We start from the raw sequence: 20442 nt of genomic DNA, 5'->3' as shown, positions 1-20442 counted from the left end.
CAGAAACTGCCTGCTTTAGCAGTAACTGACTGCTTCAGTAAAGATTTCTTTTGAATAAAATAAAAGTTAAAGTAAAAAAATTATTTTTTAAAATATTCGATGTTGGAATGATTGGAATTTTATACTTATATTTAAAAAATTAATACGTAATTACAAAATACTTACAACTCATCGCGCATCAAATTTCAGAAAGGTGTAAATTATTAATTATTAATTTTTATTTAATTAAAATTTAAAGTAATAAATCCTTGAATATTTACAAATATATGTAATATTTTATAAATCTATTGCCTCGAGAACCTTAATGAAAATTGTGATCGAAATAAAGTCACGGGCAATATTTGTTTAATCTATATATTAAGTATAAACAAATATGAACAACACTTATAACATTATAGAATTACATTGTTAATTAAAGTTAAGTACAGTTGACGATACAGGTAGGCTTTACTCGAGCCTCTCGATCGATTCTTTGGGTGCACTGTTGCTTACACGACTCGGAATAAGCATTGGATTTAGATGGAAGAACATTCGGTATTTCGGGGATACGCTCTACAATTCGAGATTACAGTGATAATAAGATGATGTTATTTTATAAACGCGCGGTAAGTTTTAATTTCTCGTTATCGTGTTAGCTGACGCATTTGTAACTATAAAAATTTAAAAGAGTCCATGATGATAATCACCAAGTATTTTGGGGAAGAGATGAGCTCCCACATAGAGAGACATGTATCTTCAGACTCTCCCCATTCAGATCTTTGAGATCCTTTGGTCGTGTTTTAAACGGCCACTTCGCTCGCCACACACTTGTCGTACATCGCATCCAAGACTTGGATGAACTTCAAGTGACGTTCTTCCGGAGCAACAGTGGCACCGCGGCTGCCCCACAAGAATTTTATGTGAAATTCGGTGCGAAACGCGTCCGATAACAATTCGTCGCTCCTGCAACCCTCCAGAACGATTTCCGCATTCCTGCGAAAAAGCGGCAGACTATCGGCCAGCTTACGAGCCGTTTCAAGATGCGACCAGACTATCGATAGACCGCAATCGGATGCCGAATTCTCCCATGGTGAAAGAACCGCCGCCGTGAGCCCAAAGGGTGCTACAGTACCTATAAATTTCGTTAAAGAAGTGGAAATAATTTAGTACATATTGAAAGAGCGTGAGAGAGAAAGAAAGAGAAAAAAGAGAGAATAAGTAATTATAAAACAACAATAAAAAAAACCTTAACGGAAATAGATATTTACGTTTTGTATAATTATAAGAAAGATTTTTGTTTATTCATCGATTATCTAATATGTGAATATTATTTTTTTTATGTAGATACCTAAAACGTCTTCAGGACCTCGTTCTCCAAGTAGCGCGATTGGTAACAAATGTGGTAACGTTGTATTAGGCGCCTGCGGATTGGTGCATTCGTTCATAGCGCGTAGAGTAGGCCTCAGTTTCGCTTCGAAGCTAAAAGCTTCGTCTGTGTGTTTTTGTCGTAATAAGTGCCACGTATTGGCCAGTCTCTGAATTTGCGGTAAGCATAGGCCGAGCATTACGCCGCAAAAACCGTAAAGATTACCGAGCGCAGTTTTAGTGTCGATTGCCACTTTGATCCACTTGCTGATAGTACCCGCTCTCTCTGCGATATTAACAATCGTCATCAAAAAGAAAATTTGTCATTAAAAATTAAGTGTTGTTCTAATGAGTTGTCTTATAGAAATTTGAGTACATTTTTTATTAAAACTAAGTAAAAAAGTATTGATAAGTCTCCGAGCTTACCTATAGCTGTAGCGCCAGCCAGCACGGTGACCGCCACCAATAGTTTCAGACATTCGGATCTTTCTATTAGGTCCATCCTAGCTTGTCTACCGTGGGGAAGAGTCGCTAGTTCAATACCACTTAATCCGCTTCTGTTTCCCGGTCCCGGTTGAAGCGCCACTTCGAGATCGAGCCTCGTGAGATGAGAGGCGAGCACCCTTGGTGCTGAATCCAATAACATTCCCGAGACTCCTCTCAGGGCTGTTGGGTCCAGAGGTCTATGTTCGCCGGCTGGCAATAGCAGTGTCGTAAAACCTTCGATGTCGAGCATTGTTGTGATCTCTAGAGACGGTGCGGCCACCACCAACTGTTCCTCTGCCGATAATTCATATTCGCTGTTGTTGTTGCCGTTGATACCGTCGTTACTGGTGTTATAATGGCTGCGTATCACCACGCCCTTGATTGGTGCAGAGGGATTGCTGGCACCGCCAGAATTATTGGTCTCGAATTCACTGTCGCCTGATCCGTTTCCGCTGTCACTGCCGGAGGCCTGATAGCTCTGATGATGATGATGGTGGTGATGATGATGGTGATGGTGATGAGGCTGATGATTTGGAACGTAGGGAACTCTGGGAGGCTTGGGTGGTGCCGTGCTTAGAGCGTTCTGAAGATTCAAACTTGATGGCTGTTGCTGTTGTTGCTGTAGCGCTGGATCTGATATCACTCGGGTGATCTTTTGGCGACCCAACGAGAGAGAACAAGAAGGCGGCTGATTCTGAATTGGCGGTACACGCGGTAAAGTGCTGGAATGGACTAGTAACTGTGGTCCCGTTTGTTGATTGTTGTCCCGAGCAACGTGTTGGTCTGGTACATGATGCTGAGCTGTCAGAGAGTGGCTGCGCTGTTGCTTCCTTGGTAGACGAGGTGGCGAACCAGTCGATAGAGAGGTGGAGGAAGGACTAGAGCAATGTTGATTACTCGTGGGCCCTGCGACGCATGTCAATGGCACTGATCTGGGCTTTGGAGTAATGATTCGAGCTCCGCTGGCCTGGCTAATCGGTCGACCACTACCAACATAGAAGGTTATCAGGTCGGCGACCGTGTCAAAGGCCTCGTCTTCGAATTGATACTGGGCCCTTTCGTAAACCGTGTCAGGTTGAATTACGACCTATAACAAAAAAATTATTTTTAAATGTTTATAAAATTAAACTGATTTTATTTATTTTAACATTTTAGATATACTGTGACAATAGTCAAGAAATCTAAATTATTTCTATATACAAGAATCCATATAGTACAGAAAAATTACAGTAACATTGTAGAAATATGTTGCAACATTGACGTAATGATAATAAAATGTCCGTCCTTAGAAATATTGCAATACAATATAGTAACAATATCAGCATATAATATTTTGATGTCTCTGATAACATTTTAAATGCCATTATACACATATTAACATATTAACACATTTTAACATACATATAATTCTCAAGAATAATATATGGATTAATTTTTACACAGAAAGACAAATAATTTTACTGTCATAAAATATATGTATCTCACAAAATACATTTTATTTATTTTTGTCTTCGAACTTAATTTTAAGGACTCGCTGATTCAAAGAATTATTTTATTAAAACGAGTGAAAAATTTTCATAATGTCGTGCTTTTTATTCTATCCTGTGTCATTTGTTTTAATTATAAGAAATAGAACTTCGCTGCGTCTATCTGACGCGTATTGTTCGCGAGTAAAGCATAAGACATTATTTTTTATAAAAATTTTTTAAAACGTTGCAATGTTACTAAAATAATATTGCAAAAAATCTTTGCAACGTTGCTGCAAGCGTCTGTGCTGTAATCTACGATGTTTCACTTCACAATTTGATTCAGTTATTACAATTAGGACATTTAAAGCAATTTTTTTCAACTTGATCATGACAACTTACTCGATTGATGACGAAATGTAACGGTTGACCTTTCCATCTTACGGTTAGAACGTAGTTGCCGGGTTGGGAGGCGCAATCACGCACCAAAAAGTCCCCATCATTCGGCACTTCCGTCTCCGCACCTTTCCGTCCACCGCGCAACGTACTGCCATGGTACCAGGCATGCGATCGTAGATCCCGAGGATCGAGAAGGCGCAATTCTCTTTCCAACAGTTTGCGAGTAGACTCCTCAGGTGGCTCCTTTGAAACCATTAAAAACAGATTTTTAATATTACCGGGATTTCGCTTCTGATTGAATTGATTTCAAAGATTTTTACGCTTGCTAGTATACTATATATTTCATTTTAAACATACATGTCAAGGGCCGGTCACCAACGCCCTTAACTTCGATCGATGCTTAAGTGTCAACCGTGATTGGTTATTTTTGGTCAATTCTACTTGATGACAAATGCGATTGATCAATTCGAATAGAAAAATCAGCCGATTAAGTTAATGGCGTTGGTGAAACCGGTCCCAAGAGATGAATTGAGATATTGCATACACAATTGTTAAACTGACAAGTAAAAAAGTGCTCAATTAATATTGATCGAAAACTTGACTCCGTCAATGAACTTTTATGTAAATGATGAATCATTATTATCGTGAGCGATTTGAATTTATTATGCCGGCACAGTTTCGTATCGTTGATTAATTACTTGGAATGAGAGAAGAGAGATAGCGAATGGTATATCGCGCGAATGTTCCGCGTAAGATAATTGTAGCAATCAATGCTGGAAAGAGACTGGAGTCTGCGGTTCCAGCGAAGATTGGCTTAACAAGAGCAGCCTTGAGTTCCCCGTCATATTGCTGTTGATCGTCTGCGACTCGTCATCGACGCGTCAAGTAGCCCGGCTATCACGCAACCCATCATTGCTTGTACTTGAGTGTATCGTTCTATTTAATTGCTTCCTACATATTGCGCGACAAGAAGCCAGCGTTGCTGCTTCATTAACTTAAACCTATAATTACGTGTTTGATCGATCGTGCGGATTATGTGAGAGACGCGATGTGGCAGCAAAATATTCTGGATAGGCAGCAGAAATTCTTTTTTATCAATCCAAAGTTTTCATGGATAAATACGTCTGGTCGGGGACCAGTTTTCGAGTTTTATAAACGTTTGAAAATAGTAGGTTCTTCACGAGGGACTTCAAGTTTCAAAGAAAAACAAAGAAATAAAGACCTGACATTTTTCATTTAATTTCATTTACCTTGCAAGACACACGTGACTTCGAGATTAATTGAAAACTGATATTCGTGAATGATAACGTTGATATTTTCGCTAAAGATAGATCAACTCTGGGTATCAAATGTATCGATGAAGGACAGATATTGAACACGACATTCGATATACGATGTTGAATTAATTAGGTTTAGCCAAATCGATCCGTGTATTTAAATATTTATGATTATACGAAGACGGGTACTCAGTGAATTCAATTAATCCAACATCAATTTCTTTAAGTGGTGAACGAAACTCAATCCTCAACGATAAACAACTATATATGATTGGGTACTCACCATCGGTGGGGACAAGTTGTCACTGTTCTCGCGTGCCTTCGTCGGGGGTGACTCCTGCTCGCTTGGAGGATGTATGCGGCGACCCACCCTCGCGTCGCGATCTTCCTCCGGCGTCCTGGCGATCAGAACGAGACTTTCAGTCGCTCACATCTCTGCGCTTTGTGCCCTACCTCCGGCGAGGCTCTCCCTCTCTCTTTCTTTCTCACAGATCCCCGGTTCCCTTCGCCCAGAAGGAGAGCTCCGTGCGGCTCTCCGGACGAGCGGATAGAGTTTGACCGCGACTCCCGAGTTCAGAGAGAGTGCGCGCGCGCACGCATGCACGCACCCCACTGACCAGCGATTCAAGCAGGATCGTATTTTCACGGGGTATCGCGGGGGTACCATCAAGCGCGGTATTAATAGATCGCGTAAAGGAAAGACGGGAGAGAAAGAGAGAGAGAGAGAGAGAGAGGAAAGATTTTGGTTGCGTGTGCCAAGGAAAATATTTTCTTCCCGGCGACTCCTTTGTCCGTCGTGTGCGCTGCCGGCGCGATTAAAAGCCGCGAGTTAAATCCGACGGAGCTGATGGTCTCGCGCGATGAAGGGCCACGCCGCGCCGCGCCGGCCGCGCCGCTATTGCGGATAACGAGCGCGTAGAAAATAACGTTGCTGCTCGCTGGTGTGAGAGGTGGCTCGACATAACGATCTGTTAACTTCATTAAATCGTCATCGTGGACGATTCAAATGCGCAATTACTTGTCCTCCGCGTGGCGTATAATATTGCATGATTTAATTATTCGGTTTAATTGATTTAACATTTTTTAATTCTCCCCCATAAGAATAAATAAACAAAAAAACATTAAATTTTGCCTTTTATCCAGTGACGGCAATCGCGACTGCTGTGTGTCTTTGAACCCTCGATGATACACTACTGCGATGTTATCGCCCTCGTTCGCGTTTCCACCCGTTTCAACTCACCCCGACCCTTCTTCTCGCCTGTCAAAGCGAGTAGCTTTGACAGACGACGGATATCGAAGTACACGCGTGTCGACGATGGATGCTCCTCACGTTACTTAATCCTCCCATATCGAAAGACGCAAGACAAAGTAAAAATGCATTGCTTTTATCGTTTCCAACCGGGTTAGTCCGTCGATACGGGGGTTATTGATCTCCTCGGGCAAGGGGCTGCGTATACGAAGGGGGTCGACGACCAAGGTGCGCTTGCGTCATCCGGAAACGTTCGATAAGCGGCATCATCGAGATGTACCGAGATGGGCCGATATAGTACTCGCTCTCTCGTACAAGGAATGACTTTAAAGTGTAATTTCTCATTCAGGCTGTTTTTATTCCAATTTTTTTCTCTATAATTGAGGATTGGTGTTCAATACTGATAAAAATAAAGTTATAAATTAATCCCCCTTCCTAATAAAAATTTATTAAATCGAATTATTAAACACCAACTATGACTAATGTAGAAGAATATTATACCAGTGCCAGAATAGAAGTAGGAGCAGCTATAGCTGCGGACAATTAATCGAATTGAAAATGTAATTGTGCACTTTTACTAATCGCAGCGCAATAAATAATATAAAAATTAATAACTTCCTATAATTTGAAGATCAAGTATTTTACCTTTTATTTATTAATAATAATCTAATTATTATTGAAATACTAATATCTTCAACTCAACAAAACAGTACACTATATTAGATATATTTTGATTAAATTTTAAATATAATCATTATAAATCATTAGTAGCGTCATATCGTGAACAATTTTAATCCGGCAAGAATCAAACAAAAAATATAAACAGATAGTAAATATAAAATATCTGCAAGAATTAACATGTTCAAAAGTTTTTAATTTTTTTAAAAATAGAGTTTTTAAAATATTAATTGAATACTAAAATCTGTTCTTGTACCTATATACCTTTTTTGTTTGAAAAGTATTCATAATTATTTAAACAAAGCGGTTCAATTAAAATTGAAAAAAAATAGTCAAACAGCCAATAAGAAATACTACTTAAGTTCTGAAGTGTTTGCAAAAAAACGGTCTGATTTGTGAAAACAGTTCATGGATTTGTAATCATCTGACACGTCGATATGCAACTTTTTGATTTACAATTTAACAAATATCATTCCACAAGCATCGTATTCGTCAGATTTGGCTTCCTTTTTAGTAACTTTTCTTTGATTCCAAAACTCAAATTACCACTTTTATGAAAAGCGTTTCAGTCGACATAGGGTGTAAAAACAAAATCGCTGTGAATACCAAAAGTCGACTGTAATAAACAGCTATAAACAAATTGATTGATATACCGCATTGAAAATTGAATACAGTTAACTTCAAGTTAACAGCAAAAAGAAATTTCGAGTTTGGTTCAATAATTTAATTTAAATAAATAATTTTAAAAAAAATTGTCACATTTACATAATGAACAATTTGAACAGACGATGTTATTGTTTCCTGAAAATTTAACTTTTTAGATTTGTTTGTTTTTGTAGTATTGTAAATCTTTCAATTTTATATCGAATAAATTACATGGAAAGAATAACTTTACTGAATCTATAAGTTTAGTTACAGATATAAATCTAAAAATAATTTTATTAAACCATTTAAAAATGTTGACATTTTTAGTTTATTAATTATTTGTCGTGTGTATGTGTAAACGTCCTATGTAGTTATTTTAAAGATTCAGCAAAATCATTTTCTTGGATCTGTTCACTTAAATTTTTAAATATTTCAGTAAAACCGTTTTTTCTTGTATAATTATAAATTTTGGTATTATTACATTGTTAGACAGGCAATGTGTGATAACATACAAATAAGGTATAAATAAAACATATGTATATGTGTACAAGTAAAATGTAAACAAATTATAAGATCAACCAGGTCTCGTATGATAATTCGACAAACAAGCGTAACTTACGAGAATTTAAGGGAAGCATAAAATAAGAGAAACAGAGACGCAACCTTGCATGAAAATCACGGTTCGAAGAAGAGCGGCTGCAAAATCGTTTATCTCTCTGCGGGCTAGCAATGTCAGCGCCACAAAGAAGTCTCGCATACAAATGCAACATTTGCCAGAATTGTTGCCACTGCTGCTGACCGTTGCGCATTTGCACCGGGATTTATCTCGAAAAAGCCGCCCGAGGGGAAATTCTATCTCCGCACGTCTGTCTCGCGAACAATATCGTTTCAAGTTTTTACGCGACAAACGGGGTTGCACTTCTGCAGTGCGTCGAATTGACGTGATTAATCACGGGAAAACGTTTTGAGCGTGATTGATAGGTTTCTTTGATCTGTCAATCATCTCGTAACGTTTGGAGTGACGCATGTATTTTTCTCTCGGATGGGTTACGAATGCTCGGTGGTACTCGGGACACCTTTCTCGATGACAGGTGACTCGGGTTATAGTTTCCCGGGTTTTATTTTCCTGTTACAGAATTCCCGCATTTGTTAGCCGGTGGTCGTAAACGGGGAACGGGGTGCGTCATTCTGAAGGTAGAGATCGAGAGAAACCGGTTCGAGAGTCGCCAGGCGCATTATATTCCTGTACTGGTATCTCGATGTACTCAAAGGAGGCTAATTCATAAGCTATAACTTTGAGTCTTCGACTTTAGTGAAAAGCCGTGTCCCTCGCGCGGTACCTAATCCCTTATTCACCTTCATTTATTCATGTTTCTCATTCCCACAGCTTTCGTCCCGCATTCACCACGTTTTTAATTCCTTAATCCTTTTACACGGCGCTCCAAATAGATAAAAAAAAAAACATTGCAAAGTTCCGAATGTGCACGAAAAAAATTTTACTGAAATATCTACAAATTTGGCTAGATATAGATCCGAAAATTTTGTTGGAGCATGAAATAAATTATAAAGGAAATGCAAGTACGATGAGTAATGCTGCAGATCTAACAATAAGAATCATTTTAAGCATTTTATATAATTATTTTTATAGTATCAAAGTTATTTTCAAATCTGTAGCCAGCTAAATTTAGATTTTTTTAGCAAAATCATTTTTTTTGTGAAATAATATGAACTTTGAAAAATTAAAATGTACCCTGGTGCCCAAAAAGTTTCTGATATAAAATAATTCTATCGTTTGAATATGAAATTTCGTTCGTGAATTCACAAATGTGCATCGTTTTCTATCGTTTTCTATATCGGAAACTTTTACCAAGGTGCCACAGTTTTTTTTGTTTTTTTGATGTTGATCGCGTCATCTCTTTGATATCTCTGCTATTTTATACTTTCAAGGTACATGGTTCTATATAGGGTGTCTCGAAATTTGCAAATTAAAATATTGTAGTAAGAAAAATCTTGAAGAATTAAGTAAAGTAGTTGTCTTACTTTATATAAATTTTTATTTTTCAAACAGTAGTTTTTAAGATAGACGGGTTTAAAGTACTGACTAATCACAAACTACATTTAGACAGTTACAGATCCGTGAGTCAGATAAGCGGAAGTCAGCATTGTGCTTAGATAACTTAAAATTACTTAGACAAAGTTAAGACAAATTACATGTAAATGTATTTTAGATAAGATAAAGATGATTTAATTCTAGTTTATCTAGATAAAAGATAAAATTATAAATAGTTTTATCTAGATGATTTTTAAACAATACTCTGTTATTATTGAGCAAATCAGTTTTTAGGACATGAAAGTATATATATATATATCCATATTTTATTTCTAAATCTTTATTTTTAAAAACAAAAGATTTTCAAATAACTTAATCTGATAAAAAAGTATTCTTTGGATTTGAAACTATACGCAAATAAAAATTAAAGTTAAAAAATAGAAAGACTTATAATGAGTAACAGAATTTCTCGTAAAAATTTTCGAATTTATAGTTATAGAGAAATTCTTATATTGCACTACTACTGATCTGTGCAATTTCAATATATATTGGGAGTACTACAGTTTACATCATGTATGCTATAGATTTTTAGTACTGGTAATGAACTTCAGAACGCAACTCTGTAATTATTATCACTTTAAAAAATTCTCATGTTAAAATAAATGGCAAATTGGAGATTGAGGCTAAAAACAACACTTTATTCTTGTTGTTATTCACATTATCTTAGATCATTTGAAAAATACACAGATGATCATCTAGATAATCTTATGTAGATAACGGCGGTAGTACGTATTAATAGCCATATGACAGCTGAGCGTTTAAACGTAATCTCTGATTGACTAGCTTTAAGCCCTTACATCTCAAAAAATACTGCTTGAAATAAAAATTTATAAACAATCATTTTATTTAATTTCACGAGAACTTTCTTGCTTTAGTAATCTGCTTCGCAAATTTTGGGAACACCTTGTATATAATTATTAACATTTTACACAAACCTCGAGTTATCTTCTACGAGATCCTCAGGTGACGGCGGAGTGACGATCAGGCACGGCTCCTTCTGAATGATCACTTCCGGCTGCAGGTGTATCGTGTGTCTCTTCTGCCGAAGATCCTTACACGAGTCCGACGAAGCGAGGCCATTCCGTTTGCGCCGTCGGCTGTTGGTACCTAGGTTCTGCAGAGTACCCATAGATGGGAATCGAAAGCTCCATGCTATGCCTGAATGTGCCGCAAAGAAATTTACGTGTAAAAGAGCGCTATCGTGCCACCCGAACTCAATCGACAGACGCGTGCAGTGGACGTGTGAAAAAGTGTGATAAAATAAGGAATTTGAAATTTAAAATGAGAACCGCAATAAATTTACGAGCGAGTAATAAAGCGCGATTTAATCGGACCCCAATGGCGCCGATAAATACGCGCGCGACGCTGATTAGTATCATTATAGGAGAAAGCAATTTCTGAGCGACTTGGAACGAGGTGCATATTTGCTCGCGCGATAATACATATTCCTGTTCAGTTTTCTCTTATAATTTAATTAATATGTCACTTGACTTATTACAGTCCTCGACTGATAACGCTTTGATTTGCAATCACACGCTGCGTGTATTGTACAATCCGTACAAATCGTGTCCAATGTAATTTTATGGTATATAAAGTGTCTCGCGGCTGACATTTCCATTCGCGCGCGGCTATAAATCTCTCCGGCTGACGCGACACGTGAAAATGAAGACTACATGTGTTGCGGCGTGCACTCACGTATGCCCGCCGCGGCCGCGGCGCCGTCTTCCAGCTTTATGGATTCCATTCTGGCGTAGCCGGTGTTCACGTCCGCGTTGTGCAACGATACTCGCACGAGGATGCTGGCGGACGGTGTGACGATCGCAACTTCATTGAGCTTGTCCGAGCCGCGTAATGCGCGCGAGTGTGTTGTAAACGGCTCTCTCGCGTCGGACTTGAATGCACCGCGAGTGCGGCCGGTCGCTCTGTGCAGCGCGCGGCGGCTGCGGCGCGGCGCGGCGGCTTGTACACGTTTGAAAAAGCGGAGTAGAAGGAATGCCGGTTTGTTAAGTCGTTCGCCTCTCTCTTTCTCTCGTGCTCGCTACCACTTCTCCATCTCTTTCTCACCTTTGCACTCGTTGCGTCTACCTGCTCGTTCCTCTCTTTTTGTCTATATTATACACATATGTATACATCTCTCTCTGTGTGTGTGTGTGTGTGTGTGTGTGTGTGTGTGTGTGTGTGTGTGTGTGTGTGTGTGTGTGTGTGTGTGTGTGTGTGTGCGCGCGTGTGTGTGTATGCATGTGTAGATATATATATATATATATATAACTCGTTCTTTCAGCGTATCTCTCGTGTCCCTCGCGAGCGAACATAATACCTGGCGATGGTGATAACGTCCCTGTTTACCGGAGATATCTATGCGATGTTTGGAGAAGCGCCATCGACCGCAAAAGTCAGAGACAGTTCAGACTCAATTCTCCTCACCGCCAAGTTATTGATCTCGCTTTTCGTGTACATTTACGGAATTGCCATAATAATTGCCCTAACAGCACATAATATCGAACGAATATTGTGATATTTTACAAATATACGTACGATATCACGATACTGGACGAATGTTCGTATGATATCTGGAATATTCATATGATATCTTGTGCTGTTAGGGTATAACTCAAAAATCGAATTATTTTTGGACGTAATTTTTTTAACACGGTAGTTTCAACGACGACAATTCAATCACGGGCCGAGAGAGAAATAGAAATAAATTAAAAAAAAAGACAGAATTTGTCGGTCGTAAAATGTATCTCATTAAATATAAAAAAACTGTCTGGTAATTAAAAAGAAAAGATAAAAATACGTAATTTTGCAGACCATACTGTACTTTCATCATACACGGTAGCGCAGACGGTGTGGCAGAGATAAAACAAGTTAAATATTTTACCGCTTGATGCAGAATTCGCTTGATAACGTTCACAATCTGTTCTCACATTTGGCTTTCTTGGAAATTATTTCACTTAGAGAATCAGTGTTTGTTTTTTTTTTTTAGAAAGAACTGCGATAATAAAAGTTTATTTTGCTTAGAGCGATTAGGTACTTTTCAGAATATTTTTTATTGAAAGTATTTCATAGAAAGAACCAATTTTATATATTGTTAATTAATTTACTATTGTTCTTAATTAAAATATTAAATGTGAAATAAAACAACAGTTTTCAAGTTATGAAAGAAATTCCTTTCAAAAATATATAAAAATAAATAAACATAAATTAGTTTGTTTAATTTTAAATAAATTATATGATTTTAAAAATTGATAATTTGACAATTTTTTTTGCACGCGTCGTTGCTCTGCTATGACAGTTTTCATATTAATACAGATATCAATCTAATCGATATTTGAAGAGCAACAACAATGACATTTTGATTTTTTCAAAATTACTAATAAGAAAATTATGAAAAAAATTTCAGATACCATCTCTACATTATTAGGAACAATAAATAAATGGAAAAATCTTTCAAATAAAATTAATTTGAAATTAAAAGTGTTAATGATGAAGATATTCAGAAAATAATACATACATACATATAAAATAATATAAATATCCAAGATTAGGTACAAGCAAATCAAAGAGATGTAAATAATTATTATGCTTCTAATATTCTTTATTCAAATAATTGACGCGAGACTATATATTTTCTACCTAACTCAGTGTTTTTCTATCACTTAAGCAATATAATTGAACAAATTGCTTGTATATAATAATTAATATAAAAAAATATATTGTAACGACCAAAAGTTACTTTTTCGAGTCTGCTTTAAAGATGCTTTGGTTTTCTCGTACTTGGCCTTTGATATTTGCATTATTGTATTACAATAACGAGCACGAGATAAATATTTATATATAAAAACATTATATGTACTGTATATATAAAATAATAACGCTTTTACTAAAGCGTTGACCCTAGGAAAGTATGCCGCTGCTAGAATGTTAAGATATTGTACGTATGTTTTTGAACGTCCACGTTTACTTTCGTCAAACAGTACTTTTATGCGAATGTAACCTGGGCTCAGGAGGTCCCCGTTTCCTTCGTCATCGTGTAATTACGTGCGTGAACCGCGCAAGAGGAATTTCAATCGAGTTGCGTTCGTTCGCGGAGAGAAAGAGCCAACGAAACGCGAATCGTTTATCGAGACTTTCAGAGCGCTGCGAGAAACGCGCGTTCTCCCATGGTTTTCAAAATAATGATAGCGATAGAATGCGGTTTATGTAACGGCGTGCAAATTACACGTCGCGTTCACACGAACGCAGCAAAAAATTCTACTTTCACCGCGGTCTTGCGACACATGATGCGCGATCAATCGTAGATTTATTGTACATGAATTCCAGTGCACGAGAGAGTTTGAAAACAATTCTGTGTTCACTCTTTTTCTTAAAGAGAATCCCTGATGTACAAGAAAGTCAATACTGGTCATTGACCTTCTAAAGCGGTATTTCCTTATTTCTCAGAAACTAAACATTGCATTGTATTGTTAATGCCGGTAAAAATATACTTAAACTAAATCTATTTAAACAATTAAAAAATAAAAATTCACAGTTTATACGTTTGTGATTTTTTTCTATACAAAATCTGCTAAAAATAAATTTTTGTAAAATAAAAATAAAATTTTTACGACTTTCTCTTGAAAATTGCATATAGTAATTTTAAACAATAGTGCACAGAGAAAAATTAATTCAAATTAACTATTCAAAGTTTTATATATAAGCAAGAATATAAAATCTTATTGAAAGAATTTATAATCTTAAATAGACATATATTTTGCTTACATGAAGAAATTTGATTTTTTGATGCTTTCCACACCAATTTTTGTTTATATTATAATAAAGATTTTATTGGTTAATTGAAAAAATTTGCTGCTGTAACATTTAATTAAAATATCGACACAGCAATCACAGTTAAATATCAAGAAATATTACTATTTTGTATTTATTGTTATTTATAATATATTATGATATCAATATTGAAATTGTTGAAAGAAGTAGCAAACAAAACAGGATACATACAAAAAAAGTTGCCGAGCTTCAAATGCGAATCCGATTCGTCAGATCAATTGTTCAATTTTTCGCATTTAAAATATTCATAACTCAAAAACAAAGCTGCACGCTGATAAACGCTGCAACACATAAATTTTTATTTTAGCTTCAAAAGTTACCAAAAAAATTGGCATCAATAAACATTTTTTGTTTTCCTTGTTAATTTATCAATTTATTTTATAATTAACTTCTTTCATACGGAACCGTGTCTGAATTCTGTTATTATTGCACTAAAAAAATGTTTTATTTTAAATAAATATTTTTTAAACTTTATTTACTTGTTAACAAAATTATTTCTTAAATTTAAAACTAAATTATTTTTTAATAATATTTATTTAAAGCAAATGATTTGATTGAAAAAAACATTTTCACTGTGCTTACTGTACCAGTTTTGGAATCTAATTTCTCAAACGCTCTTTTTGGATTATATTACAAAAACATTCATTTTATAAAATACGAAACAGTATTGTAAAAATTGCTATAATATATTTAATAAAATACTTTCTAGTTTGTGTTCATGTTTTTATTTTTAGCTTTTGTTTAAGAAATATTATTCAAGAACAAAGTGGTATGCTAGTATTAGTGACTTTTTTTATATATCACATTTCAAAGTATTACCAAAAATAAAAAAATTTTGAAGATTATTATATTATCATGTATGTTTAAATATCTGTAAAATTCAAATTTATTTTTTCTTAGTTTAAAAAGTTATTTAATTTTTTGTTTGCTCTTGATTCTTGTATAAAAACATGTTTTATAATACTTATTTGCAAATTTGATAAGAAAGTAGCATTTTAAATAAAATTCTTTATATAGTAAATATACTAAGAGTTATTAATTTGATTAAATTTTTAAACTTGATACAATTTTTTTAGTTTAAGTATTTATGTACAACATAAATATTTAAATTTCAGTTTAAGCATTTATATATTTAACTTAAATACATAAATATTTAAACTGAAGAAATTTATGTAAGTTAAAAATTTTAATTAAACTAATAATTTTTTTTCTCGGCGCATTAATAAATATTCGTATATACAAAAATTTATTTACATTTATATACTCTTTTAAAAATTAAGTATTCAAAATTAAAAAAAAAAATAGTTTGCTGCATAAGCCAAATTTGTTATTGTTTTCTTTTTGCAATTGATTTCAGGGATAAAATTTGTGTATTCACGACCACAATTTGTGTTATTGATTATTGATTTGTTACTTGTTCGGAAAAAAAAGAATAAGTCTGCAGTTTTTAAAATTCAACTTTTAATTGATATTGTAGAGTCAAAACTCTAAGGAGATTCTCCAATTTGAAAAATAGAGAGAGGCATTACCTGACTTCTCATTCATTTATATCTTTTAACTAAAAGACTTTTGGCATTGCAGTCTTCAAAATTTTAAAATAATAAAAAATAAAATGCTATAATTCGAGATTCGTTATTAAATTAAATGTTATAGGACTCACCGTTTAAAAATAATAAGTAATAAAAACGAGAAATGTGAATCAGCGCAGAAATTATTGCGCAAAATTATAAGCAAACTTTAATATGTCATTCAGATTCGTAAAAAAACAAACTTAATCGCATCGTTTAATAAATGATGAAAACTGCGTCCGTTGCAATCATCATTTATTAAGCGGTGCTATCTAATTTTTTGCGAATCTGAACAACACATTAAAATTTGTTTATTGATTATGTTTACGTCATAATTTCCGCGCTGACTCACATTTCCCGTTTTTGTTACTTATTGTCAATAAAAGGTGAGTGCTATTTTGTTTATTGATTATAATGTTTGCGCAATAATTTTCCATATATCGCAAACAAATGAACAATGTACAAAAGATCAAACTGAACAAAGAATATAAATAGGGGTGAGAGTGATAAGATAACAAATTGTTAATTTTTTCCAAGTTAATAACAAATAACGAAATAACGATGCTTAATTTATTAGAGACTTTAGATGGTAACACATAATCTGTGGTAGTTTGATTTCAATCTGTCCGTAAGATTAGATAATGTAATAAGAAATGTGTTTTGGAAGCACCTATCCGTAACTTTTTAGTGTTTGTTCATAAGGAATAACATAATTATAATAAATATTTTCATTTTCTATATAAAATATTAATATGATCGGGCATATGAGTGAGTGATTGCGTGTAAATTACCTTCACTTTTCTATTTTTTTTCCGATTTTTGCGGCATAAATTCCCTCGAGGCATAAATAGGCGGAGTTATGCTAAAGAGAATTGTATAATGCACTAACGTTTCGTACTCTTATATGAAAATGATATATTGTAACTTTATTTCTCCATTCCATAACGTTCTTTAAACTCTATTCTTCTTTATAAACGTGATTTATCAAAATTGTTATATTACTCCGATTAAATTACTTAAAACTCTTTCATAAGACTCAATCTTAGCTCTATTTTAGAAAATTATTTATATATTAATCATAAATTTATTTTTAAAACTTGATCAAGTTTTTACATTATCTGAAAAGTCTGGAGAATCTCCTTAATTTCACCTTTTTTTCTATTTTTATCTCTTCATCTGAACAACATTAACATTAATAACATGATAAATCGATTTTTCTGATAAACATCAGATTTCATTCGACTAGAGTTTTCTATTCGACGAGTTTCTCTTTTGAATGATAATTGAATCCATTTCGATTTGAAATGTTACACGCCCCCGTGATCGAATCGTAGGCGTCACTCGACGATAAACATCGAGATTTTCGTATTCGTCTCTCGTTAAAATATCGTTCGATGATTAATTGAAGTATATACGACCGACCAGTCATTTCGTAACTCACTTCCGGATATCGCGGGGATATAATTGCTTGAACGATAATCATGCGGTCTCATATAGCAGTGACTCTTATGCGGTCGCACGTGTCGAATCACCGACGATGACCGACATTTCTTCATCCTTCGAGCGCGTCACTCGGGATTTACGTAACGTTACAATCGGCAAACGTGGTTTTCCATTGCAGAAAGCGACAATCGCGTAATGTCGCGCGGATGTGCGGCTCGGGTAACGGAGCGGGATCGTAAAACGGAGCGCACACGTGTCCCCGCAATGCGATCCGCGTGCATGCATACATGCATCACCGATAAGCATCACTGTCGCCTGTTTCTTGCCAGATACTCGACTGCGCACACATTTAACGATCCTCGTATTTATTAACAGTCGTATTAACAATAATCCGGCGATACGGCGGACAGACAATTCGTAGGAACATCGTTGAAATTGGAACGAGTCAGTCGCAGCTCTTTGCCCTAGCGCAAATACGCACCTCGTTACGCACTAGCGAGAATCTTGGCGGAATGTCGCCAGGGTTCACCGCCCGTTGATATTTCCTATCGAAGGGGCGGCAAACTCTGAAGAGAAATGAATGACGAGCGTGCAAGATACAGGGAGCCACCGGGGCACGATGGTACCACGTGGCATAGGTAAATTCGCACTGACTTTGGCTTCTTCGGGACTTCAGTTTGCTGGCGGTCTTTCCCATTTTCCCGCCGGTGCTCGCATGCCAGCGGCTGCCCGTGCGCGCCGCAGGAATTCCCGCCGGTAAATTCAATCGAGGGCGCACTGCGGGAGGCGAAGCGATTCGGCGGCGCTGACACGGTACGGCTGCAGCACCCTGCGACGCGGTCTGACCGTAGCATAATGCGATACCGAGCTAACTGAGCGCAAACACACTAGAAAGAAGGGACCAGACCGACCGACCGACCGATACGCAAGTGCTTGCCCAAGAGGAGGAGAACGTGACCGACAGCGTGAAGAGAGACGCAGAGTGCGGGGGAGGTTGATACAACGAGAGAGGGAGAGAGAGAGAGAGAGAATAAGAGTAGAAGAGGAGAGCAGAGAGACGGAGAGAAGGACAGACAGACGAGGAGAGATATGATATAACTGGCTTGGAAGAGGGATAGTTACATATGGTAGAGAAGGAGGAAACCAAACGAGCAAATGGCAGAGACGACTGCCGTTTAACAAACGATACTGTCGCCAGACGTAGTGCACGATGGCCTTCGACTGATATACGCGAGCCTTTAACATTCTTGAACATTCTGATCAGAGTCGAGCAAACGCGAAAGATCTCTCCACTATTAGGCTTTATGAAATATGAAATAGAAGCTGGCCAAACAAATAATGAGCAAAAAATGGTGATGTGGGTTTGAGATTATTTATTAAATAGGTATTAGAATGCGGCTTTGACTTCATACACACTTGGTCTTCAGCACTCATCTGTTGGCCGAATTTCAAGCACATTAACATTTTTTTAGTGTATAAATTATATGCAAAGATTAACGGATTTTAACAATTTCACTGATATTTTATACCAATATTATCTCATAATACAATAATTTTTTATAAGAAATGATAAATAACAATGTTGTATAATATAAGAATGAATAAAAATAAAAATAAAATAAAACTATCGGAGTCAGTACTAAAATTCAGTAAGCGGTGTAGCAAGGAGTCAATAAAATGTGCAGTCGATTCATCGTTTCCTCCCGAGAATGTGTTGTGTTTTGCATGTAAAATGCCAAATTGTTTTGAAATTGTTTTGCAATTGTTTTGGCCAAGGTTTATTTAAAAAAAAAAAGTATAAATCCGATTTGAATACGCGTTGTCGTGCCATATGTGTACTATATAAATTGGTGAAAATTTTTGTCATAATTTTTATACAAATTAGAACATTTTTTGGAAATACTTAGAAATTCTCAAAAAGTCTACATCTTCTCTTAGAATTCTTCACGTAAATTCTGAAATATTCTGAAATTTCTCATCCTGTAATTTCTATAAAATACTTTCAATTTTTTTAAAATTTTATAACATTTTATCAAAAATTATACAACAAAAATCTTAAAAACTTAAGATATTTTATAATTAATATATATAAAAAAATTTGAGAAAAATTTTTACCAGAAAAGCCCAGAAATTCGTTTGTTGAGTCGTAGACGTATGAAAATATAATTAAATTCGTGAAATAGTACATAATTATAATTATTCATCTTGCACAGAACCTTAAATCTAAGTGAATCGTATATGATACGCTCAGATAACTGATAAATTTTTCTCCTACGCATCAACAACCGCGATTACTCTTATTAGCCCATTAATAGTTGATTACTTGATAAATTTTTGGTTTTATTTTAATGAATATGTAATCGCGCTCAGAATTTGAAATGATTTTTGAACGAGCCGCGTTAAATAATTTTATAAAGCTGGCAGTTAAATCCACCTACAATCGTAGCACGTAATTTATTTATTTAATAAGTTTGAATCTTGCTATTGTCAAACGATCAATGAAACACACACTTGATAACACTTAAGAGGGTCAGTTGATATCTCTGTCGATATTTCACTCTTACCTGAAAACATTCAATGTTTGAATACTATTGAGAATTATTTGCTCGGAATCTTAAGTATAAAACAACAATAGAGATAAAGGTAAAGGTAAAGAAAGGTAGAATAATAAAGGTAAAGGAAAAAAAACGCATCTAAGAAATGTTCTTCAAAAAACCTCGGTAGACAATCTCAGAAATAGACCTGAAAATTCACGAGAAAGTAAAGAATTCCGATGAGACCGTAGAAGAAAAGCGAGGAAAAAGGAAGATAGAAAGAGAGAGAAAGAAAAAGAGTGAAAGACGAAGAAAAATACGTGCACAAGTGTCCGTCACGCGGATGCAAGGCAACGTGATTCTTCTCGAGGAGTTTACCGCTCGTGACGTCATCGGAAACCCGGACTCGTTCAAGC

At 35.7% G+C, this 20442-nt stretch overlaps 1 protein-coding gene across 5 annotated transcripts; it reads right to left on the bottom strand.

Moving 5' to 3' along the window:
- Nucleotides 1-200: 200 nt before the first annotated feature.
- Nucleotides 201-18349, bottom strand: LOC105201707 (breast cancer anti-estrogen resistance protein 3 homolog). Of its 5 annotated transcripts, none has more exons than XM_039457768.1 (7): nt 11350-11774; nt 10590-10812; nt 5256-5370; nt 3699-3938; nt 1771-2917; nt 1328-1630; nt 201-1111 (listed from the first exon to the last, which is right to left on the bottom strand). In XM_039457768.1, the coding sequence occupies exons 1-7, from the start codon at nt 11396-11398 to the stop codon at nt 780-782; spliced, it is 2409 nt and encodes an 802-aa protein (XP_039313702.1). In that variant the 5' UTR covers nt 11399-11774; the 3' UTR covers nt 201-779. The 5 variants fall into 5 exon arrangements, with proteins under 5 accessions (XP_039313702.1, XP_039313704.1, XP_011168151.1 ...); XM_011169849.3 differs by lacking the exon at nt 11350-11774 and adding an exon at nt 18147-18349 and having other exon boundaries at nt 270-1111; XM_039457769.1 differs by lacking the exon at nt 11350-11774 and adding an exon at nt 18147-18349 and having other exon boundaries at nt 270-1111; nt 10590-10768.
- Between the last annotated feature and the right edge of the window lie 2093 nt (nt 18350-20442).

Source organism: Solenopsis invicta, chromosome 15 (genome assembly GCF_016802725.1).
Source record: "Solenopsis invicta isolate M01_SB chromosome 15, UNIL_Sinv_3.0, whole genome shotgun sequence".
Classification (NCBI taxonomy): Eukaryota; Metazoa; Arthropoda; class Insecta; order Hymenoptera; family Formicidae; genus Solenopsis; species Solenopsis invicta.
The sequence above is the reverse complement of the archived record's forward strand: the minus strand, read 5'-3'. Positions and strand labels throughout refer to the sequence as shown.

What these genes read in the sequence shown, in the direction of transcription:
- LOC105201707 (XM_011169851.3), bottom strand. Translation starts at nt 18,189, where the DNA reads ATGGGAAAGACCGCCAGCAAACTGAAGTCCCGAAGAAGCCAAAGTCAG. An exon ending in TACATTTCGTCATCAATCGA is followed by an intron (nt 2,918 to 3,698) that starts GTAAGTTGTCAT and finishes TTTTTGTTATAG; the next exon opens with GTCGTAATTCAACCTGACAC. An exon ending in AGGTCCTGAAGACGTTTTAG is followed by an intron (nt 1,112 to 1,327) that starts GTATCTACATAA and finishes CGAAATTTATAG; the next exon opens with GTACTGTAGCACCCTTTGGG.